At 31.7% G+C, this 26,528-nt stretch overlaps 1 protein-coding gene and 1 pseudogene across 11 annotated transcripts; one reads left to right on the forward strand and one right to left on the reverse strand.

The window, feature by feature from the left end:
• Positions 1 to 353: 353 nt before the first annotated feature.
• On the reverse strand, positions 354 to 26,119 carry LOC128166137 (multiple epidermal growth factor-like domains protein 10). Of its 11 annotated transcripts, none has more exons than XR_008241128.1 (10): positions 22,951 to 23,111; positions 20,228 to 20,362; positions 8,891 to 9,073; positions 7,403 to 7,609; positions 4,217 to 5,854; positions 1,911 to 2,063; positions 1,688 to 1,753; positions 1,216 to 1,376; positions 919 to 1,041; positions 354 to 762 (listed from the first exon to the last, which is right to left on the reverse strand). XR_008241128.1 is itself a non-coding variant. In XM_052831094.1 (6 exons), exons 2-6 carry the CDS (start codon positions 23,006 to 23,008, stop codon positions 5,798 to 5,800), a joined length of 618 nt encoding a protein of 205 aa, XP_052687054.1. In that variant the 5' UTR covers positions 23,009 to 23,111; positions 26,103 to 26,119; the 3' UTR covers positions 5,741 to 5,797. The 11 variants fall into 11 exon arrangements, 2 of the variants coding, with proteins under 2 accessions (XP_052687053.1, XP_052687054.1); XR_008241124.1 differs by having other exon boundaries at positions 2,351 to 5,854; XR_008241125.1 differs by lacking the exon at positions 1,688 to 1,753 and having other exon boundaries at positions 2,351 to 5,854.
• On the forward strand, positions 16,297 to 18,146 carry LOC128166141 (uncharacterized; annotated as a pseudogene).
• Positions 26,120 to 26,528: the final 409 nt, after the last annotated feature.

Raw genomic sequence — 26,528 nt, forward strand, 5'->3', positions numbered from 1 at the left:
CATTTGAAAACATTTAATATGAATTCAAAAACTCTAAATTTCTTATCACATTTGTTGATCTAGAAATACGTACCATTTAGGGCATAATAGTATATCGATTAAAACAGTGCAATATGCCAATAAGGGTTTCTCGTATGTAAATAACTTTTTTTAACAGTTTAGTAATATATGTTTACTGGGTAAAAATGATACAAGTCTCTGCACAAAAGAGATGGCATTATTTTCTTGCAAACAAAAGGTTCAATTGATGACTTATCACTGCAACAATCTAAGCTAAACACATCAGTATCTTCATACTGCATTTCTAACCCTTCCTTATATAGTAGCTTTAAACTGATAATAACAAACTTATCTTTTGCATCGTAGTCTACTCGTAAACAGAAAACACTTATATTTCTCGCTAAAAATTTGATACAGTTGATTTTTTTCATCCTCTTCCTTGATAATTACATATGTTCTTAAATCCTGGGATTTTATCCTTGAAACATTCAATAAGATTAGATCTTAGACTTGTGTATTAGTGTTTTAAAAGTTGTCTCCAATTAAGTATGGTTTGGAAGATGATACAATAAAAATTGACAATCTGATTTAGTCTATCATCTGCACTGGTTGCCCATGCCGCCTCAGAATGCTACCTTTTAATGTGAATCCTGTTTGATTGTTTCCACCTTCACTTAACTTACTGATGATGCTCATATGAATAAAGAAGGACTGTCCAAAAGAAATGGCAGCTAACTTCATGTAAAGTATCTGAAGTTCGTTCTAAAATAAAAAAAAAAACAAAGGAATGGAAATTAAAATTTTACAAAACACATATTTTATGATGTAAAAATTTGTCTGAAATTAGAAAGTATGTAAATAAAAACCACGAATAAAGTTATCTTTTACTTCATGTTTACTGGTTTCAGCAACACTTACAAAATCCGTGGGTTTTTTTTTTTTCAATAAAAACTTCTCTCTGGTGATGTCCTTAAATGTACAAATATGATGTCTTTCATATCAGCAGCATCATCCATGCCTTTTTGCATCTATATATTTTACCTATAAAAGAAAACAGAGGATAAACACTCAGGAATGACAACGTGAAGACTTTCATGTACATGAATTCACTGCTTAAAGCTGACATGAATTCATGAAATATGCATTACTTACCTTTTATCTTTTGACAAGCGACTTATTAGTTTTACATGTATAGGCTGATAAATATAAATTAACCTTTTTAAAACTAAGTGTAAAGCATCTTTGGAAAGGATCTCTGTCATAGCTCCAAACGTCTTTTCTCATTGATTGCTTGTTTTGTTGTAAGCGTTATCTTTTCAGTGTGATGCTTATCTGTCTGTGTGCTTTGTTGTGAAGTATCCTGGCGAGACAGACATCTTTTTTTAAAGATGTTATAAGAAATTACTCATTTTTACACATCACAATATTTACATTATTCAGATAGGTGTAGGAAAACATAAAATACATGCACCATTAAAATCCAAATTATCAATTTTAGTAATACTAGTACTGCAAAAAATAAGAATCAACATCAATATAAAGAAATTAGAAGGAAAAAAATCATGTTAACATAAATGTGTAATAAAAAGTGTACTATTACAAATCCAGCATGCTTTAATTAAGGAAAGTGGCAATAATGAATGATACATCTTCAACTACAAACCTGTTTTCTACCTTTGTTACATACCTGTAATAATAACCATCGTTCTTTTGCCACATAGTTGCAAAAACACGTTGATGTAAATTCTTAAGGCTAAAACAGACCCGGCATTATGAATAATACACTGCATGCAAATTGTACAAAAGGGACTTTTCAAGTCGACCTTTAAAAATTGACTGTTCAGAAGACTCAAGAATATTTCGTGTTCGCTTAAGGAACAAAACTGACATAGTGTATATGGTGTGCCTACCTTTGCTTTTGGTGCTTTCATTGAATACTTCTCGTACATATTCTCTACCGTAATATGAAGTAGACTGCATGACAGTGGTTTACCATATTTCAAGTTTTAGGGTTTATAATCTGTCTTGACTCTTGTATCAGGTGCCACAAAATTGATTTTCTCCTGAAATTTAAATATCTTTTTCTTTGCAGAATGTAAGGACAATCCTATAAATTAAGTGTCTAATCATATAAAGGCGTAACAACATTTCCAAGATCTGTTTCAAGCTAAGAAGGATTGCAGTAATGTCTAAACTCCATTATTTACAATGATGGAACATGCAAAATTAGATAAATATTTTGAATAGTTCATTGACACAGTTTAAATTTGTACTTTTTAATCATTTTCATATTTGATATAAAGAAATGAGAGTTGCCATAATCCTAATATTCTTAGGACTGTTTAATTACATTTTACATGTCAGCTGGTTCAACTTGCTTGTGATTCATTGGGGCGGAAACGACCATATAACGGTATCAATCCTGCAACTTACACAAATTTACAAGGAAAATATCATTAAAATCAAAGGATATCTACCGTAAGTATAATTTACTCGAGAACAATAATTAAATTAATTATTTAATAATCAATTAATTCAATCAATTTTAATTCAATTTTTTTAAATGACCTTCATGAATGCATTTTACATTTCATATTGAACAAAATATGATTTCATATCAAACAAACCGGGCAACTAAGTCGTACAAAAATACTCACATCTGACGATCAGTTAGTGTTTGTCTGAAACTGGTTCTGTCACCGTCAAATAAATTTTCAGTCCGTACAAAAAACAAAGACGGAATCCGATTCCGTTAATTCTCGCGACATATCAGCATGATAATTTATACAAAAAGCTAGCATAATGAATTTAATGAAAATGTTTTTGTTTCATTTGTTTACAGTGTTTCGATCGATCGGTCGAGAGAGAGAGAGAGAGAGAGAGAGAGAGAGAGAGTTACTGACTTTATCAGTTATTTCAAAGTTAATATTTAACAACTGTATGTGTATTTTAAGAACTGTTAATTCCACTTTTTATTTATAGGTTAACAATGTGCAAACCCATTAAATAGTGCTAAGTATGAGTTTGATGACTATAAAATCTAATTAATAAAAATTAAAAAAAAAACTAAAGAAGATTATAAATGGTTTGATCTACCTAATACTTACATTCGGTACAAAGTTTTCCAGCAAATCCATCCTCGCAGCCTTGCAAACATGCGCCATGATAATGATAATGTGTGAATGAGGTTATCTTGGGAATTTTACCTTTTATCGATTTCAATTGCATTTCTTTCACAGATATGTTTATTTTTATTAAGAATCGTTCAAATGTGCAGCAAAAATATCTAGGGACAGACTATAGTTAACCTGTGTCTAGGTGTTAGGAAATTAAAATCATTCAGGGTTCGCTGCTTTACGTGCAACAGCCCCCTCTCCCCTCCCTTTACATTCACTGTATATCTAATTTAATCAAATTTTTATTTTTTATCTTGTAGAATTTCGATAATGCAACCAGAAGATAATAGATGTACTTGTAGTCAAATTTGAATTACATGTAAATTTGAGGTTTGTTGCACAGCCGCTGGCGAAACAGTTCCGACATACTAGTGTGTGTTTTTACAGTGTAATTTAAGAATAATCTATTTATATTCGTTTGATCTGGTGAATAAGAACATAATGTTTGCTTTCATTATAAAACCAGTAAGATTTTTTTTAGACAGAAGCTATAATTAATTATTTGTAAATTGTTATTCATCAAAATAACTGTTTAAAACATGTCCAACATCGTTTATAGACATAAGAAAAGGTGTTACAAACTGTGATTTTTTACGAAAATAATTTTTTATGGTTTACTGGGCTAAAAACTAATTGCGTGAAAAGTATTTTGTCAACATAATTATTTAATTAATCAAATCTTTCTTTTAAGATGTTTCATGTAGTTTGTGGAATAAATATCAAACTATTTGCACAGCTTTGACTCAAAACAAGTTGTTAAAAATGATCTAAACTCACATATGCAGCAAATTTTCATGTAAATATATACTTTTCTAATGTCAATGCATTGTTAGAATGTACATTTATCAATTAAACCCAAACTTTCACTGAGAGAGTCTTAGTAGCGCCAAGCATAGGAAAACCTTATAAATCCGAAAAAAATCGAAATATGATACATATTTTTGCAAATGACTTACGTGTACGGCATTCAGTTCAGTTTTGTTGAATATTTTAATCATAGACAAATCAATAATAAAACATATTTTTTGTATATAACTTACTGATTTTAGTGCATTCTTTTCCATCTAAGCCATCCTGGCAGCCACGTAAACATGCGCCGGTCATATCACAAGCACTCCCCAAACACTCCCCAAACATGCATTTATCAGTACAGTTTATCCCATACAGTCCTTTAGAGCACTCTGTACAGTTGCCAGACATTCGATCACAACTTTGACAATTCTTCGAAGGACAGGAAACATCACAACGTTCCCCATAATATGAACCGTTACACCCGCTTTGGCAGATTCCATCGCTATCGCAATCTTCATTTTTGCAGTTTTTGCTACATTTGCATAAACGTCCGGACCAGCCGTCCCTACAGGAAGTACAGGAATCTCCTGAGTTACAGGTCAGACATTCTGGACGACAATCATAACCACACCGGGGTCCAAAGAATCCGGGCTTGCAGACCTCACAATTGGAATTTGAAGTACAATTAAAACATTGACCAGGACATGTTCCTCTACAAGTTAAACCGTAGAATCTAGGTAAACATTTTTCACAACTATATTTGCTGTGACAGTGCATACAGTTAAGACTACAATTTTCGGAACATCCAGCACCATACTTGGAATTATTGCAACCAATAGTACAAGTTCCATTAATTTCGCATAAACCATTGACACAGTTTTTGTTGCATTCATCATTGCACCTTTCCCCATAAAAATTTGGTTTGCACCGAGTGCATTTTGATTCGTTTTTACAAGTTATACAGTTAGAAGGACATTTCATACAATTCCCATACGTGTAATCCACATAGTAACCCATATTGCATGATGCACAGGAAACATCAGACGATCTTGAAATACATTGTGCACAGTTTTCTATCGAACAATTCCTATTACACAGTGGACCATACCATCCATCAACGCATCCAGAGAAACATTTACCATCTCGTTGACACACAGTAGGATTTATACAATTTTGACTGCAGTGTTCGGTGCAATTTGGACCGAACATTCCAGAAGAGCACTCAATACACTGACCGCCTATCTTAGAACAAGATTTATTACCACCGCATGTGTTTGAACATGCATATTCGCAATATGTACCGAAGGTACCAACTAAGCAGGAAATGCAAGGATCATCAGTACTACAAGTTGTACAGTTGGCTCTACAACGCGTTTTACAATTATCGCCCATATACCCGTTTATACATCCATTTAAACAGGTTCCAAACTTTTTATCACAATTACGATCTCTGCAACCTTCTGAGCATGTTTCCTTACAATCGTCACCATAAAAACCAGTTGAACATTCTATACATCCATTTACATGATCACAGTCCATACAATTTTGACATGTCAAACTACAGTTTTTTCCAAATCTATTCTCGGGACATTGATTACAATTTGATCCGAAGTATCCCGCTGCGCAATCTGTACATCCCCCATATCTATCACAAGATGATTCGCAATATTTGGGACACTTCCAATCACACATGGTTCCATACCAACTAGAGCTGCATCCAATGGAACATGGCTCTGAAATTAGCTCACATCTATTGTCAAGACATGTTTCGTGCCAGCCAATGTTGCATCCATTTTCACAGACCCCCGTGTACTGATCACACCTACTGTCTAAACAGTTCTTGCACTCATATTCACATTGATCTCCATAGGTACCTTGGCTACATTCTGTAATTATACAACAATTCTGAAAACATTCAATTATACTTATTTTTCGTAGCTCATTTTAAAAAATTCAGCCAGCTCAAATGATGCATTCAAACGGCAGAAGCTTTGTTGTACAAAATCACTATTACGGAAACAAAAACGCATTGTTCTAAAATCTGCTCAAAGATTTAGTATATTTTTCAAATCTTGAAAATTATTCGTACATATATTTTGATACTATGCATATGTTATGCCACAAATGATGGCCTGCTCATCATGATCAGAAATTTATTATGTAAATTACAACCCAACCCCAAAGTCGTGATTCAAACAATCTTACAAATGTAAAACTTCTGTTACTTTCTTTTTAAGCTTTCTTACACAATAATTTAACAAATTCTAGGCTCCTTTTAAGGGTCCTCCACACCCCATGACTTTAAAGTCTTATGACAGTACGTAACAACATGGCGATTTCAACCATTGTGAACCTGTTAATGTCACAAAAATTGGGTGTCTATCTCTGTAGCGTACTGGGTATAACTTCAGTCTACTACACCGCAGGTCCCGAGTTCGAATATAGCAGGTACGTTTGTTTTGATGAAAAGTAATACATTTTTAAAAGTTGATTTTCATCCGAAACTGAACATTTCTCCGTCATTTTCAAGTGAAATGTATGCTAGAATTTCATATCTTTAAGGAATATAGAAAATCAGACTTGTATTACAAACCTTTCCAGAGGATGTGGAGGACCCTTAAAGAGGTGTGGTCACGATTTTGGTCAAAATTAAGTTTTTCCGTTTTTGATGTTTACATTGCTTTATTAAGGTATTTCTGAGCGTCAATCTTCGAGTTATAAGATACAGAGCTCTTTATTCTTTGGTATGAAAACAAAGCTCAGATCTTTTTTGTTTACATTTTGAATGTTGACAAGAAAATTCTACGATTAGACCTTGAATGAATGTGGCAAACGTTAGGAATTGTTTATTCAAAACGAATTAGCATATAGAAAAATAAGCTTAAAAAAGAACTTTTACCGGTATGTTGAACCAATGTAAACAAAGACATGGCACGAGCCTTGTTTACATGAAACAGAATTGTAACCTCTGTTTCTTGCGTATAAATCTACAGCAGACACTCAAATTCTGGTTGATAACTAGAAATTTAATACTAAAGCATTGTAAACAATAAAAATAGAAAAATAAAATTTGACCAAAATCGTGACCATTTAGTAAAAGTTTTTACTTTTGATAACATTTCACGAAATTGATTTATCAGTAAAGTAAAACTATTTTCATTTGCATTGATTTACTTTTTTTACTGTTTTCAATTTGACATTATACATAACTCGCACTTAATTTAGATTGATTTTGCTACTTTGAAAGCTCTCTCTCTCTCTCTCTCTCTCTCTCTCTCTCTCTCTCTCTCTCTCTCTCTCTCTCTCTCTCTCTCTCATGAAATATTTGCAACAAGACTTGAATGGTTGTAGATCAGTATGGCGTCATACTAACTTAACTCTCATAGTTTACATTGCAGTGTTAAACGTCAGATGAAAATTAGAAAATGACTTACGATACACCTTTACTTCGTTTACCAATAAAATATCTGAGGTTGAGACTTTTCGAACGACAATCGTATCACCAATTATATTTCTGTTGCAGCTAACACTGTCGTCAAAATAGTCCTTTGCATCCACAGGGAATTCGACGCACTTGTCGTTGTCAGAGAGTACATTTGAAGTAGAGTTTGTGACGAAAACCTGGAAGGAGGACGTCTGGTCTGCAAGTGAATTAAATGGTATTTTCAGATAACTTTATCAAAAATACCAAGGTAAGACCACAGGAGATTACTTAAGGTCTAGCAAGATTCAAAATAGTGCTTTTGTAATTTCCACCAATGATTATCAAAGCTACAAAAGGCAGAAGCAATGATATATATATATATATATATATATATATATATATATATATATATATATATATATATATATATATATATATATATATATATATATATATATATATATATAAAGACGGTTATTCAAATATAAAATATAAAAACAAGTGAAAAGCAAACCCGGTTTTCTTTAATGTGAACTGTATCCATAATCTATGTCAACCCTAAATTGATCAACTCTACCTACAGTATCCAGGAAATTGGAGTACCCTATGTGCAATATTCTGCAAAAATATGATTACGTTCAACATCTGATATTTTTTTAATTAATAATCAGAAATCAAAATGTTAAAAGTAATGTGCACATCTCTGATATATGTACAATTGATCTGCAAAACAACAACTTCCTATCTTGAAAACTGTAGGAGGATTTATCCGTACAATAGGGGTACCCTATATGCAATATTTTGCCAAAGAATGACTAGGTTCAACAGCTGATTTTTTTCATAAATTACTAGAATCTAAATCCTAGCAATATGCATATCTCTGATATATGTACAATTGATCTGCAAAACAACAAATTTCTATCTTGAAAACTGTAGGAGGATTTACCCGTACAATAGGGGTACCCGATTTGCAATATTCTGCGAGAAAATGACTAAGTGCAACATCTGGTATTTTTTTCATAAATGATCGGAAATCAAAATCCTAGAAATTTGCACACCTCTTATATATGTACAACTGATCTGCAAAAGAACAACTTCCTATATTGAAAACTGTAGGAGGAGTTATCGGTACAATAGAGGTACCCTTTTGGCAAGCCGTCCGCCGTCCGCCATTCCATTTTAATAATCGGATTTTTTCGTTGGAAAACCCGGTTAAAAATATACAAAATGAAATTAAAAAGAGACTGAAAATTACTTTGCAAATAGCATCTTAATTTCATAAATATTTATGTATTGAAAATCCCCTTAGAATCTAGAATTTTAATTCAGTGTATTGAAGGGCCACAGTCACTTACTATTATATAACGCTACATCTAGATTGCTAGCTATTTATAATACATCTATGGGAGAGAGAGAGAGAGAGAGAGAGAGAGAGAGAGAGAGAGAGAGAGAGAGAGAGAGAGAGAGATGTCGTTAAAGATTCCTAAATACATCTTACATGCGTATACTTTAACAAAAAGATGTTTGATGTTGAACATATTGGCCAATGATATTGTCAGCTGAGGATTTTTTTCTTGCTTTGTCAAAGCATACGTTCCAGTCTCTTCGTCCACAGCGTTCCGCGCATAGTAGTTTGTATTAGTTGAGGAAGATCTCACTGCTGCATTGTATGCGACATTCCCTGTATGATATAATAATATTTAAATTTAAAATTACACGTGAAAGTTGTTTCATAACCAATCTGAGTATTTGGCAACTAGCATAATGGATATAACGTGTGTCCAGCCGAGCGGTTACTGTATCTGTATGATCATGAGGACACGTACCCGGTTACACCCGGGAATCTACAGGACCGAAACTCAAAATTGCCAGGTGTCTTCCAACCTGATCAATGTATTTACGCTGATTACTTTAATTTTTTTTAACTTAACCATGATATTGACGACGATTGGTACACTAATGTACAAAGATTTACCCACTATCTTAAGCCCTAACCTTATCAATGCCCCCTTATAATCTGAGGCTAATGTCCCTATTGAATGGTCCAAACTACCGACCTGATAACTGCTCCCGGATTGAAGTTGTGTATCAATTAGGTATAGAATGAATTAACGACATCTAGATATTCTACCATTGGTTCCAAACGCTACCGATGTAGAAATGGCGCTTTTGTAATCAATGACAGCGAACCAGTCCTAATAACTCTGGCGTATAAAAACATACAAAACAAGATATCTGTGAGCCAATGCTCGCTGATAATCCCCCGCTCAAACTTGAATATGCTAAATAAGCATAGTCGACAAAACTTTGTTTGAAAATTTAGACTGAAAATACACAAAGTCGTAATTTAACAGGAAGTAAACGTCCGATTGGTGCAAAAATGTATCTCATGATATGGTATGCAAAAACAAATAGTGTTTTAAAATTTCAAGCATCTGCGATAAATAGTTGCTGAGAAATCTTTGACGAAAATTTGTTTGAAAAATGTAGGCTGAAAATAAACAAAGTCGTCATTTAACAGGAAGTTGACGTCTGATTGGTACAAAAAATGTACTTAAATAGTGTGTTAAAATTTCAAGCATCTGCAATGAATAGTTGCTGAGAAAAATGCGACAGAACTTTTTGTTACGGACAGACGGACAGATAGACGGACGACAGACAAAATGTGATCAGAAGAGGTCACTTGAGCTTTCAGCTCAGGTGATCTAAAAAGCGTGTTCAGCAGAGCAATGGTAAAATCCAAATACACGTAAAGAAATTCGATAATGGGTTATCAGTTCCAGCAAAGGATATTTAAGAAATAAAGTACGAGTTTTCGTGAATGTTGCAGAATAACCTCTAAGGTCGAGAAATGTTGTCTTGAAAGATAAAAGCCGAGGCGTTAGCCGAGGCTTTTATATTTCAAAAAACATTTCGAGACCGAGGAGGTTATCCTGCAACATTCACGATAACAAGAACTTTATTTTTATTCTACTAACAGCCCAGTATTTCTACAGATCGTTTCTCCTATAGAGAGACGATCTAAATCATTTTGACGGCTGTTCCGTGTAACCCCAACGGTTTTGTTAGTAATGTTTACATGTGTATCGATCAAAGGAATCACATGCAGACGACATAATTTTTCTTTGGATTTTTAATACTCTTCACTTATTTATAAAATATCTTTGAATCATGTTCCTAATTTAATACGATTGTTACTACTACACGTGATATATTTTATGTAAAAACACGCAGTGAAAATGTGATAGGGAGGTCCTAGGAACAGCTGCACTGATCTCTTAAAAATAAACATCTGAGGCAGTACATATAGTTTTGACTGGAACTAAAACGTGAAATTGACATGGTTTTTAAAAATGATTCGGTTTGAAGTTGTACTTTCATGGTCTGTCCGAGACAAATAGGTATTTCTGATCTGATAATTTACTGATGACGTTCGTGGTATTTTGGAGAATAATGTCCGCGGCATCTCTTTGATCTCGGCAATAACTGTAGTAGAATACATGTTTTAGGTTGACAACAAAAGCGCCACACTCCTCCGATCCTGGTTCCTGATTTGTTCATGGCAAATGCGGCACGGCTTTTTGACACTACATTAGTTTAGCCAGTGTTTTCGCCAACACTTTGTACATTTGGGTTTTCGGTTTGATTATATGGCTGGCCATTTTGTTTGTGTATGTTTCGTTTCACTTCGTTTTGTTTTCATTTCGTTTTATATCGTTTCGGTAAGTTTCATTTCGGTTTGGTAGATTTCGTTTATTTTCATTTCGTTTTATTGTGTTCACAGTTGTGTTCATATTCATGAGGTATCCGGCAAACTTCACTATTTGCAGACATATTACCCTTTGGTTTACTTTGTCAACTATGTAGTAAGAATTTCACGTAAATGTTTAACTGATATATAGCTTTATAACTAAGGAAATATATTTTGATGTGTTTGACTCGAGATTTAAATACATTGTACTAGTATGTATACAGTGTCGTAATGATTTAAATTATGCTTTGTTTTTCTTTACATATAAAAGAATTTCGTTCGGACATCAAAATGAAAAAAGTTGATTCGTTCCTTGCCATTTCGGAAAGCAACAAAGCATCGCGATTTATTATGTTTAATGCATGTTGTACTTTTGGAATAACATAAAAATAATCATGCTATCAGCTGATATCACATGCAGATCATTCCATTAAGAGGAATACTTGTTTCATTTCGTTTCTATTTCGTTTTTCACTTTACTTCTACCACTAGAGTTAAACATGTGTAAACACGAGTTCGATTAACACAATAAATTTGAAAACTCTCCGAGAGATTTTTCCAGTAGACTTAATAGACGAAGATCATGGAAGTAAGTGCCCCTCCCAAGAGTTTGATGGTCTTCACTCCCCCCCCCCCTTCCACATTCCCCTGGACATTCTTTTTATACATGTACATGTATGATAACATGTAGTTTGTGCGATTGAAGGATATTTTCTCCTTTTGCGACCGCTTTTGCAAATTTTCAAACTATGTGATCCAAACTATTTTCATTGGTGTGAATACGCCACTGCAAATAGTATTACAGAAAAAATGCATTGTACAGAGATTAACTGAATGTTTTTAATGCAAACCTTACTGTTTTAACGGAAAAAACGAAACATTTTCGTTTAAGTTATATTAAACTTAGCTACCCTCTCCTACCCACGAATCCGACCCGTATGTGAAAAAAAACAAAAAACAAATGACACACTGATTTACCGGTATTAAAGCATAAAAAGATCGAGTTCCTAATTTTTATATTCATTTGTACATAGAATTAAAATCTCCATTTTTCTTAACACCAATATTTGATATGTACATATTAATATTTTCTGGTGTGAATTAGCCACTGCAAATAGTATTTCAGATATAGTTTTGCAGATATTAATTTCATATTTTTAATGTTACTTCACTGTTTTGAATGAAAAAAAAATATTCGTTTATGTTATAGTTCTAGCTTCCCCCTCCCGCCCACGAATCCAGCGCTTATGTAAAAAAAAATGACAGATCTTAACCGATTAATAAATATTAAAGCACAAAAAGTCGAGTTTATTATTTTTTTAAATTTAATTTATGGTAGTATAGATTTGCAAATCTCTGTCTTTCTTAACACCAATACTCCATATATACAAACAAATACTCAATCACAAAAAGGTTTCTTTTATACGTTTTTTTAATTTTGAAAAAATACGTCTCATTTTATACCTTTTTCTTTGTTTTGACAAAATGTTTTGACATTGTGGAATATTACGTTAATAAACCACATAGTTACTACATGTAGTATATCATTAAAGTAAAATCCATTACTGTGGCCAAATCGCAGTCTGTACTATGTGCAACACTGGTAGTTCCTTACATGTAATACTTCTTTTTCATTTTTTACAAATATTGTCCTTAATTACTGAATATGACCCTCAAGAAAATAAACGAGGGGCCCGTTTTACAAAGATTTTCTAAGATGTTTCCTAAGATAGAACTTAAGATATGCTTAAGTTATAACTAAGGAAGTTCCTAAGATGTGTCATGGCTGTTTCACAAAACTTTCTTAGCGTAACGCACTTTACTTAAGAAACATTCTAAGACCATTTCATAGCATATTGTTTGTTCTTAAGAATACCGTTCATGTAAATTCTTTTCAATATGACACGAATATAAGCTCAATAAGTGAATGTAAAAAATTCATTCCCTTATTCACCTAGAAGCATCTTAGAAAAAAGTAAAATATGTAAATAAATTGCAATAAGTGTAGTGTCTATGTACATGTACTGAAATTTTGTATGATAATTTACATCCACATGCATACACGGGTACATAATAATTACATAAATGTAATAAAACTTATATTATAGCTTTGAAAACGGTTTTTAAAGGATTTGAAATAATGAATTAAGCGTAATATCTTGTTTTTGCTTTATTAGGGTCTTCCGTTTCCAACGGCTTTATAGCTCAAAAAGTTTTCATCTGATGTCCATGAAGTTTTCAGAGTTTTTGTAAAGTTATCATGCCTCAACGTTGTTAAAGTTTCATAATTTACGTCACTTCCGTTCAAATTTGACGGCCATATTTAATTTTTGAAAAAGTGATTTTGTCCGGAGGATTTCTCCATAAACTTTAAAGATATCCCTTCGAAATTTTTAATAATGATTGATGTTAATTTAAAATTTTATTCATCAATTTTGCTATAAACCGGAAGTTGTTTTAATTTTTGGAAATTTTCATTTTTTTACTTAACAAAATAAGACAATACTACAGTCTTATAGAACTTGCCATTGTGAATTCAAATCTGAAATCTGTTTTTAAATCGAACGATGCATTGCAAAGATATTGGGGATTAAAAATCGTAAAATTAACTCGTACTAAAATTAATTCGATTTTTGTTAAGTCTTACTTTGACATGTTCGGATTTCTTTAATTTTTTGTTAAGTCGTTCTTGAAATCGTGAAGGTTTTTGTAAATTCGCACTAAGAAACATTCGGATTTTGTTAAGTCGTAACAAGAATTATTCGATTTTTTAAATTTTTTTTTCTTTAAGTTACACTTGTTATTGGTTTAAGACCTCTGTTTCTTACAGGAACATCTAGCTTTACTCTCGACATTAACGGAAGACCCACTCGTTGCTCTGCAACGAGATCTGCTCTAGTTTTAGATATTATTTGAATTCTGACCGCATAAATCAATTGATAACATTGGTCACTGATAGAATTCTGTCATTTTTATAGATGATAGAGTGGAATTTTTTGTCTAGTTAATCCATTATAAATAGCCCGTATTGACATATACAGTAAGGTCGTTTTCTATATTATTAATGCTCGTTGAGGAACATATATCCTTTTTATGATTTTAATATACATTTATCATACGGTAAATTTATATTCCAAATGGAATGCAATAATCACATTAAGTGACAAGTATATATACTGTACATAGATTTCTGTGCTTGCTCGACTAAATCCTTTTTGGCGTTATTAGAAGATCCACTTCTGGAAAATACAGTACTCACAAGTACTCAAATATTTGAATTCACTCACTATTTCATCAACATTATTATTATAATAAAAATATTTTTAAGGCTTTGGGCCTTTTGAAAAAAACCCTAATATCTTTTATTTCTTTATTGACATATAGTTTCGGAAAATACACATATAATTCATCTAATTCTTTCTGACAATCATCAGCTGTCTCAAATATGATAATAGTATTGTCCGCATAAAATAACAGGAAAAGTTTTAATAAACATCAAGTCATCTTCAGTGGAAAAAATAATACTTTGTAACCCAACAATATTTTTATCTAATCAACTAATACTGTTGCTATGTTGATAAAACAAACCGAAATGGATGGTGTGGCGTCACAGATTAGAAATCAATGGCAGCTTATATAACGGCGGGAAATTTAAATCAATTAAGCAATCGATATTTCTGATTTATTCATTATTCCGGGAGTTTAAAAAAAAAGAACAATCAACAATCAAAGTGGATGTTAATTAATTTCAAGATATTTGATAATTATAAAATGGGTATTAGGGATAGTCCTGGGGACTGTTGTTCAATATAATAGTGAGTGCAACTTGACATCAACAGTAGACATTTATATGACTATAAGGGATTTGGATCTCAACAGTTTAATATTAATTGACTAATTATAAAGGAAGGGAACGTGTCCCTGATGGACACTTTACAAACCTTACACGTAAAGCTATACACGCTATAATTTACGTCAATTTTGAATGACAGTGAAAACACATGTGTTTGTCTACTTATAAAAGTTATCCTTAATCTGTAAATTACAATGATGAATTCCATCTCGTTACAAAGATATAGATTTTTAATTGTTTATTTTCCTGCCAGGAAAATATACCTTTTTATGAATATTGATGAAGGAAGAGAAAACCGACCTCATTGCGCATGTCCGCGGAGAACTAGGTGGTCGTTATTGTTTGCCTAATTAAACATCCAACTTGATTTTTAATATGCCTAACAGTTGTTAATTTGAAATACATACATGTATAATGAGTAAAATACGTTTGTCATTCACGATACCCTTACTTCTGCATTAACACTTATAGGATCTATAAATAGCACATAGGGGGAAAACACAGGTCTACGTCATTTTTTTAAAGGAAGTATTCATATCTACTAGCTATTCCAGTTAACGCCATCTTAATCTTAAAATAGTAACAACCGGAAGGCACCTGGTAGCCATATTTGCATGCTATAGTATACGGAGATTGGATCATATAGATAGATCGAGGTAAGTTTCACTTGATGGACTCTTATGTTGATGACAGTGGTGTGTACGCTGTGTTGGTGTTTGGGTTTACTATGTGCTTTGCCAAGAACCCTTTAAAACCTGTTAATTTTCTTTAAATAAAATAAAACCAATATAAGTATATCCGCAGGAAAGGTCAATACATTTGTATATTTTGTGATTTCTTGACTTAGATAAGAAGTAGCATCCATTTAAACATGCTAAATGATTTTTCAAATGCTATTGATGGTTATTGAAATTGAAATTCTTTTCTGTAACGTTGCACGTTTTTACACGATTTTTTTAAAACTAAGTAGATTGGTCAACACAGTAATTTGGTCTCAATCTAATTACCTGCCCTTGATATAGTCCATTTCTTTTTATACTTCAGATATTCTTTCAAACATAATGTCATTAAGAAGGCAGATTGACAACGATATTCTCATTAAAAAAAATTATTAATTTATTTGTATCATTTTAGGACTTCAGAGAGTAAAGAGTGACACAGTGCTTGAATTTTTTCATAGAAGGTAAATACATATATATATATATATATATATATATATATATATATATATATATATATATATATATATATATATATATATATATATATATATATATATATATATATTACATATGCATAACCAATTTATGCCTGATATTTTCATTTCATCATTTTCTTCATTTTCATATTATTTTATTTGGTTTGTTTTCTTTATTTTTTTCTTTTTAGTATATTTCTTTGTCTTGTACATTTTGTTTACTTTATGTTTGTGTGTCTGTCTTCATTTTTTGTTTGGTATTTCATTTTGCACAGCATTTATGGTAAAAATTCAGATAACACTCACCGTTTTGCACATAATCATGGTACTTACGTACTTAAATGTTAGTGAAATATATTTGAAGCACAAAGACCGTGCTAACTTCATGAAATGTCTACATCATGAAGTGTGCGACAGATTAAAAATTGAATATTCGAAGGTGAACCGAGTAAGTTTATTATATAAAGTGAAGCAAATTCAGAAAGAAATAGAAAAACTTAAGAAATACACAAACAAAGAGAAGTTGAACAAGTATGTGAACAACATATTTGAGTTACCCAATATGAAAAAAACCTCAAGTGATGGAAGCGGATGTGAACAAAAACAGTCGAATTCATCCATGGAGAGAGAAGAGAATTTCAAGGAAGATACATGTAATACAAGGCTGCAGGAGATAATATCTGAGCAGAGCATTGTGATTACTCATTTGAGGAGGGAAAATGCAGGTCTCAAAGACAGAATAAGGTCTTTTAATGTAAAAAATACAAACAGAAAAATAAAAAAACAAACAGAAAAAATAAAAAAAATTAAAAAATGTCATAAAAAAAATGAAGAAAAAAGAAAATGTTCAAAAAAATGACAAAAGTGTACAGTGTAATAGCATAAAAAATGTGATTGCTCAGTTAAAAACTGAAATTGATTATTTGCTGTCTCAGAAAGAAAATGAAAATGTTGATGATGATTTTGTACATGTAAAAAAAAATGTTGATTTTAGGGAGAGTGGGAAAGGGAAGCCATATAATTTTAAATTAAGAAACTTATACTACAATTTTAGAAGCAGAAACATAGGTTTGGTTCATATTGGACCAATAATTCAATGTGTTTTAGATTTATTTGATATCAATGTTAAAAATCTTCCCTCCAAAAGTACAGCAGCAATTTTTACAAGTGAAATGGGTGTTGTGTCCAGAAATCAAATTAATGAAGAAATGAAAAATAATTGTAACATAACAATGCATAGAGACGCTACTACAAAAAAGGGTAAACATTTTTATGGAGTTCAATTTAATACTGGTGAGAAAGTTTTGTCTGCAGGTGTGAGAGAGGTGTGTGATGGAAAGGGTGAGACTTATGTCGATGTAACGAGAGAAATTTTATGTGATATATCGCAGAAAGAGGGTGAGAGTGAGAATATTTTAAATAACGTTTCATGTTTTATGACTGACAGGTGTGCGACTGAGCAGAAAGTTAATGATATTTTAGCTAGAGACATTGATCATGCTGTACATTCTTTTAAATGTTCTGTTCACCCCCTTTTACAGTTTTCTGATGTATGCATTGAAGAGATTTTTAATATTGAGCAAGAGTTGTGTTTTAAATTTCCTGGCTATACCCATTCTTTAAGAGAGCCTTTTATTTTGTTTCTTTTAAAATCTGTGTCAAAATTATTTTACAAAGATGGGACAGGTGACCCAAATATTTTACAGGTTTAAATGAAAAACCATGGTGTGGAAAATATTCCCATTGTAAATATTAGAGGTAACCGTTTTAATGTTTTATTTTATAATGCTGCTGGTACTTTTTTTATGCATAAACATATATTGCAGTATTTTTATTCTTTGAAAAGTTCTTACAATTTTATTCAGAATTTTATTGTTTTATGCTTGCAAAACAAAACATTTTTAACTCTACTGAGAGCTCTGGGTATTATTTGTAAAATTATTAGTGAGTAAGGTTATAAAACGTCACACGAGTTCACACCAGGTAAACAACAGTCGTTTATAATAGGGATGATCACTTGAATTATTGAATGTTTTTAATTTGACTAATTGAGGGCATTGTGATACAGTTTTCTTCCTTCACAAATAGGAATATTTTTTTAAATAAAATTCAATAACTATTATAATATGATATAATAAAAATAGATTTCTAGTAAGTAGTTGACGAAGAAAATATACCGTTATGTTTTCATACATTTTGATCGCTTTATAAAAAGGGGGGGGGGGCAGAACGAAAATAGAACCATTATTACAAGGCCTTGGACTTTCCGTAGGACGTAGCTATCACTTCTTGCGTCAAAACATGTTAAAAATGATGCTGGATTCAAGTGAAATATGCACCGATTGCGTAGTCTTAGCTCAGAAGCCAGACAAATCGTGTTGATTTCAATGAGCTTTCACTGAGTGGGCAGCAATGAAATAGACAGGCATACGTGACATTGCTGTTTGACACAACTACCCAAAGTCCAAGCTCCTGTAATAATGGTTCTAAAGGGAATAGGAAGTTAACAGTACACACCTACCAAAAGTTTAGTTTTAGGATCTTCTTATTTTGGGTAAAAATGGTATTCCAAAAGGTACATTTTCAAACATTAAGTGTATGCAATAATGATTTTTAAATTCAGATACTTTACGGTATTAAACTTTGTTATTCTACCGAAGGGCGATATTGAACGCCCAATAATATAAAGACATTGTTGCTCAGGTAATCGATGTGGGCCTAATGTTTCGATAAAAAAAACCATTGTTTCATAAAAGATAGCAAGGAGATTTATTACACGTTCTTCAATTTTATATAACTTTTCCCAGGAATTTGTTGATCGTTTAGACTACTATTTTGACAAGCTTTCTTGCAAAAAATTAGGGTACCTTAATTACCAGGCATTTCTGCAAAATACTAGAGTATGCAATTTTCTATATAATCTTCTTGAAAATACACTTGAATTGCTGATAGAAAAATAAATACATATACAGCACAGCAAAATTCATTATAATGGAACTCTAACTCGGCCGGTGCGGGGCTTTGAACTCACGACCTCTAGAACCTACAATGTATACGCCTCTGGCAGTGAGCGGCCACGGTTCTAACCACTCGTCCATCTAGATACATAACCTCATCGTATTAAATTTTGATCATTTTTAAAATAATTAAAAAATTAATATTTTTTATTGGAACTCTTTATTACGAGGACATACAAAAAAGATTCTCGAGGAACGTATCGGTTGACCTTAAATTACATTATTATGTTAATATATAATTTTTACTGTTTTAATTTTTTATTTAGGTTCTAGACTTTGACCTGTGCGTGCACGTGTTGGCATATAACATATGATATCGGACATTTACGAAATAGATACATCACACGCCGTATTGTTGACATTTACATAACCAAGCTTTAAGCCTACAATAATGCTATTAATTTCACTACACTCTGCTTAGTTAGAAAAATCTAACTGAAAAATCTCGGGACGGGCTTTCACCACTGTTAAAACGCCTTCGATATGTACACCCGTATTAATGTAGCAAAAAATTGCAGAATCGCTCCGAAACGATTTCGGAGAAAATGAATGAAGCTGCATTGTAAATAACAGTCAAATTATTCACACAAAAATGTTCGAAGAGGTAAATATCATTCATTTAAAAATTTAATTTATATTAATAAAGAATTCAACACTTTTTACCAACTTTTTTCCTCGCTTTGAATTTACACACCAAGTTGACATTCGGAACTCGCGGGATTTTTCATATTAAATGCACTGAGTTAGAGTTATTATTCTGTATTGTTGTTTTTAAATCGTGCTTTGGCATGTTCCCTGATTATCTTACGATAAAAGTAAGCGTCAGTGTTTGAGTCCGACCTCTAGTTCGCGAAATATGGAAATGTCTATTGAAATAATCCTTTAAACATCTACAGTATATCTATCTATCTATCTATCTATCTATCTATCTATCTATCTATCCGACTGTTTGTCCGTCTGTATATAAAAAAAAATTATCTCGTGTTAATTTTAAGAACATGAAACATTCTACTTACGTCTTTGACAACTATTGCTTCTTGTTCCGCTCCATCCTTTAGCGCAAGAAGTGCAGTAGCGAGCTTGAAATCCAATGCAAAAGATGGAACAGCACTCACAATGGCAATCACAGGGCTCACTGCCTATACACTGGCCTTCAATATTTAAAAATACACACTTAAAGTTCATTTTACCAACAATAACATTATTTCTACCACTGAAGATAAAATGTTATTTTTATTACACTATCAAGTAACGAAGAGATATGTACATGTATATTTCGTTCGTATATTCTATTTATTTTCTCCACAAACAAACATAAAATTTAAGAGCAATAAACTTATGGATCTTAAATCAGGTAACCTTTTTACTGAATCAAAGCAGGTACATGTATATATGCATAGGAATTTGATAGCTGTTATTATTCATTGTAATCGAACTTTATAATTATACATCATATATTTCGTTGGTTTTGCATGGACATTACTATAAAACAAACAAAGAACTGTACAGTACATTGAAATACGTATATACACTTCCTCGACAGGAGACAATTATCATTTACAGATACACACTTGAAGATATAATTACATTATTTCGCCAAATTTTCCGAATTTATAAGTAAGATCACAGATGTTATATTGTTTCTATACTAATTACAAACTTTATATATCATACTTACTCGCAACGCATTTGACAGATACAAGGATCACTAACATGTATATCCACTGGGATTTCATTTTGAATGTTCTATTTGTTATTTAAGCACACTTAAAATGTCTTGTCTATATTATTTCCTGGATCCTTATATCATGTGATGAATAATAATCACATGGTATGAGGTTAGAAAATGAAAAAAATAACATCCGTCAGAGGTATTAAACTAGCATTGAAACACTCTTTATAACTTATTATTGGTTAATTAACAATCCTTTAGAAACTTAAAAACAGTTACATTTTGTAGGGAATTTATTTATTTATGTTTTGAAAGAAAAAAATTAATTATTTGTAACAACAACAACAAAAATAATTAAAATGCCATAAATGAGGGGGTTGGGGGTCGTGGTTAGTGAGATTTTTTTCTCAAAAAGTAATGTTACTCAAGATAGAAAAATAACAAAGTATATCTTTGCAAGTATACAATGTACTTTGCAAATTGTAATGTCGTCCTTAAACAAACCTTTTTAGTGAAATTTGCTTGTTATGATAAACCTTCTTTGGCAATGTTTACGTTAACATGAAGCTTAATTATCTATGCGACGGGACAAATGCTTTTTTGTGTCACATATCATTTTAAAAATATTTTGATTCGTCAGTTTATTCATTTTACGTTAAAACGTAATGCTATAATTAATCATAATTCACAGAAAATATTTTTGACACGTTGTAAACGACCCCTTTTAAATATGTCTTGATCCAGAGTAAAAGAAAAAACAAGCCCGTAGCATCGGGGGGGGGGGGGGGGGGCGGGGGGAGGGGCAGGAAACACTTTTCTTAAATTGACTTTAAATTGATTTAAAAAAGTGGATTAACATGGAGTTGGCTCACCCACCACATGTTGGTGAGCATGCAAAGAATTGAAGTAAAAGAAAGGTAACAAACAGTAAAATTGGAAATAGAAGTTATATGTACAGGTACAGTACTCTCTAAAAAGGAAGAACATTTCAAGGTTTTTCCTTAACAAGTGGCAGCTATTATTTGTGTGGCCCATTTTTGAGCCCACGTATGGAATAAATTATTTCAAACAGTCACGTGGATTTTCTCCAGGAAGTCTTTTCAAATGTGCTTACTGTAAAACACTGGCAGGTTTTAAATCGCTTTCCATCAACTTTGTGTGGTCAGGAATGTTTGTTTGGTCACTATGGTCATATGCAACTTCAAAGCTTTCACCGATTTGATTTTTTTTTTCAGACGCATAAAGCGACCAGGCTGAAATTAGCAGCCACTAACAGCAGCCACTAAGCCCGTTGAAGCTAGCAGCCAATAAGGAAATTCATCAAAGTACTGAGAGTACTCGAACAGAAAATTATACTTTACTTAATTATCGACATATTTTAATTAATATCACAGTGATTAATGCTCAGTAATTTGTACGAGCATTGACAAGTTCCAAAGGAAACACTAAAGCTCGCCTGGATAAGAATTATAAATGCAAAAGATGGAACAGCACTCACAATGGCAATCACAGGGCTCACTGCCTATACACTGGCCTTCAATATTTAAAAATACACACTTTAAGTTCATTTTACCAACAATAACATTATTTTTACCACTGAAGATAAAATGTTTTTTTTTATTACACTATCAAGTAACGAAGAGATATGTACATGTATATTTCGTTCGTATATTCTATATAATTTTTCTAAAAACAAACATAAATTCAAGAGCAATAAACGTATGGATCTTAAATCAGGTAACCTTTTCTCTGAATCAAAGCAGGTATATATGCTGAGGAGTTTGATAGCAGTTATCATTCATTGCAATCGAACTTTGTAATTGCTAATTCATATAAATCGTTAATTTTGCACATGGGTATGACTATAAAACAAACAAAGAACAGTACATTGAAATACGTATATACACTTCCTCGACAGGAGACAATTATCATTGACAGATACACACTTGAAGATATAATTACATTATTTCGCCAAATTTTCTGAATATATCAGATAGATCATCAATGTTATATTGTTCCTATACTAATACATGTTTAGACTTTGCAATCTTCATATATTATACTTACTCGCAACACATTTGACAGATAGAAGGATCACTGACATGTGTATCCACAGGGACTTCATTTTGAATGTTCCATTTGTAAAATAAACACACTTAAAATGTCTTGTTTATATTACTTCCTGGATCCTTATATCCTGTGATGAATGATAATCACATGGTATGAGGCTAGAATATGAGACAAAAAATTAACATCCGTCAGAGGTATTAAAATAGCATTAAAACAGTCTTTATAATTTATTACTGGTTAATTGACAATCCTTTAGAAACTGAAACAGTTACATTTTAAAGGGAATAATTTAAAAAAAAATGAATCATTTGCAAAAATAAAAAAAAAGATACAACAAATGATATATATACAATGTATTTCATAGTAAAAATAAATAAAATACATGTATGTCATGAATGGATTTTTTCTATCGTTGTTGGTAAGGTGAAGATTTTTTTAAAATAATGTATCTTAGGACAAAAAAACAACAACAACGTGTCTTTGCAAGTTGTTTTGACGTATTAGAGGGGTTGAGATTTCAAACGTGTACGAGTGCGTGTACGTTAACTTGGGGAATCACATAAATTCTTCGCGTATTACGTCATCAGTTTTTGTCACGACATGGTTTCTACACGTTCTCTAAACTTGTAAAGTGTCGTTTACACGTAAGTACATACATGTAGCTTTCTACAAATAAAATCGTATTGATTAGTGAATGTATTCTTGTGATGCATTATATAGATTTTTAAACTTCATTTGCATGAAAATTGATAAAAATTTACCATTTATTTGGAATTAACTAAAGAAATTCATGTCACAAAACTGCGTCGATGTACGTACACGTTTATACCATACAAGTTAAAAAATCTCCACTGATAAATTACAAAAACGTGTACGTGTACGTGTAGTTTTAACACACGTACGCGTAATCGTACACGTTTTAAATCTCAACCTCTCTATTGTCCTTAGATAAACCATTTTCTTGACCTTTGCTTGTTAAGATAACCTTATTTTGGCAATGAATCTTAATTGATAGTAATAATTTACTTCATCTGTATTAATGAGACGAGACAAATGGCTTTATATGTAGAAGCTGGTGTGCATGGCAATCAATTATTTGGAATTTCAATGTAATTTGAACGAATCTTATATGTTAAGATAAATGATAAGAAATTGCATTTAACTTAAAAAACATAAAATATTTGAAATGATTGTGCCTGAATCTTATGTGCCCATTTCGTCAAAAGTATACGTTGCATCCTCTCTCGATTCCCCTAAATCATGCTTGTTAACGCAGAAAAAAAAACAAAAACAAAAAACTTCGCCGATAACCATCCCCCCCCCCATTTTTTGTGATTAAGGGTTATAACTAGATTGAAAGGAGGCTAAACCAGGCAGTGAAAAATCAGGTGATAAAACATTTTTTCGATGATAAGAGAATATCCAATGTATTGTCATTTTTGTTTAAGAGTCTTAGGCCATACAATTAGCAAAAAGAAAAGAAATGCGAGAAAAATAAAATTTTATGAACATCAGTATTTTTACAAACAATTTGTTGTGTCAGACTGTCAGTATATGTTTAAAATGTTGTAGACTAAAAAAAATGTGACCATGAATCAGTCGACTTAAAAAAAACCTACTATTTTGAACAGATTCTACAAGATTGAGGATAGGTTGATATCAGGAATAAAACATGTTCTATAACACACGTTCTTTCTTCTGTATTGACCTAGATTTTTATTAAAAATACAATTAAGGTCAGGTTATCCTACATGTATAAGTATATAATTTTAATAACATTGAATATAGTTTTTGTAAGAGCCCTTTTTGAATCACAGTTCTTCAATAGCAAACCTGTAAGTATTATATCAGTAACACGTGTGGTGTTAGAAAAAATGCAAGTTCACGGGACTCATTGAAATATCGTTTTTGCATGCTGATTTGTGGTTTTTCTTCCGTATTGTATATTGGCCACTTAAAGCTTCGAAATTCGTTTGTACAGTACATAAATACATGAGATATATCGGGTTAATGTGACTTTTTACAATGGAAATTGAAATAAACTTAATTGCTAATTAAATTTTTTTGTCTCCGGGATCGTAATTTGTGTCATATTAACCTTTAATACTATTTTGTCAATTAAATCTTTTTACGTTAATACTAATACTATAAATAACAATATATGACAAAAAGTATTTATTACACGTAGTAAACAACTCATGATTCGAAGTAAACGAAAAAAAGGACAAAATTAAAAATGTTATGTGCCAGAAGTTCTATAACTCGTGATCTGAGTTGGAAAGATATATACAAGTAGATATCGGTATTGTATTATACACGATAGAGGTAACTGAAATGGTCGTTGATTATATTTCATAAGTTAAGAATTCAACACTTTTACATGTATTAGCAATACATTTTGTAAATAGCGCACAATAACTTGTCAAGATAGCTAAACGATTAAAATCACATCACACACGCCAGTATATATATTTTAAGAAACAAAATCATAAAGTCTACATTTTGTATTATAATATATTTCTATTTAGAACAGCATGAATAAAACTAACACTTTCTTGTAGCCTATAGGTGAATCGAATTTTCTGTTTTGATAAATCATTATTGATTAGTTTCCTCTCTGTTTTTAATTTCTCGTTTTGTCTGAAAAGAGATGAAAAGAATGGACGAGCCTTTGTACAATAAAACACATTTTATTCTGTGTATTATTGTCCTTTATATCATATCAACTGGTATATGTAAGAGACAAACTATTACAATAATAGGTCATATTGTTAATTACGGAAGAGGACAGATATTGAATATTGTTTCTAGATTTTAATTATACATCATTATTTTTTTATTATCATCGTTTTTAACGATAAATTACAATACAAATTATGATATAAATAGATGACTTCATACTATATTTGTTGATTCAAGTGCTTATCAAATTGCCAATTACACACGCAAATGTTAAAAACATTAAAACCTTTCCAGTAACGCGTTTGATAGTCATAATCTTTAGGAGAGTCCTATGTCATATCTGTGTGATTTTAAAAGCCTCCATTTATACAACCAATCTTTCAATCATAATGTTAGATTAATTGTTATTATAGTCGTTTCTATTTTCCGTTTCTGTCACTTTTTGTTGAATTCCTGAACATACATACCTATTTTAGGGAATCAAGGATTTCCTCTTTCACATTTCTCGTTTTTTATCTCGAAGAAATTGATAGTGAGAAGGAAAACAATGCTATAGCCTGGAATTAGACTCTAATGTTATTGTACAGTTGTTATGCACTATGTCAGCTCAAAAAAAAAATTACATTGAATAGTAATTTTATTGAATTTAAAAATAAAATGGTTGGATATTTTGTCGTAACAGTCCAATGTTCAATTTACAAGAAGGAAATTTAATATGCTGCTAAACATTGGGGATTCTTTTGATGGGATCTAATTTGTTTTAATTTTTTTTTTACAAACTAAGATAAAGTCATCCTTGGGCAAAAGATATAAACTAAAACGGATTTTGATTTTTAAGTTAATGAATCTTACAAGCCCTTGAACTACAAAGACTACTTAATCATAAATCATAG

This window comes from Crassostrea angulata, chromosome 10 (genome assembly GCF_025612915.1).
Source record: "Crassostrea angulata isolate pt1a10 chromosome 10, ASM2561291v2, whole genome shotgun sequence".
Lineage (NCBI taxonomy): Eukaryota > Metazoa > Mollusca > Bivalvia > Ostreida > Ostreidae > Magallana > Magallana angulata.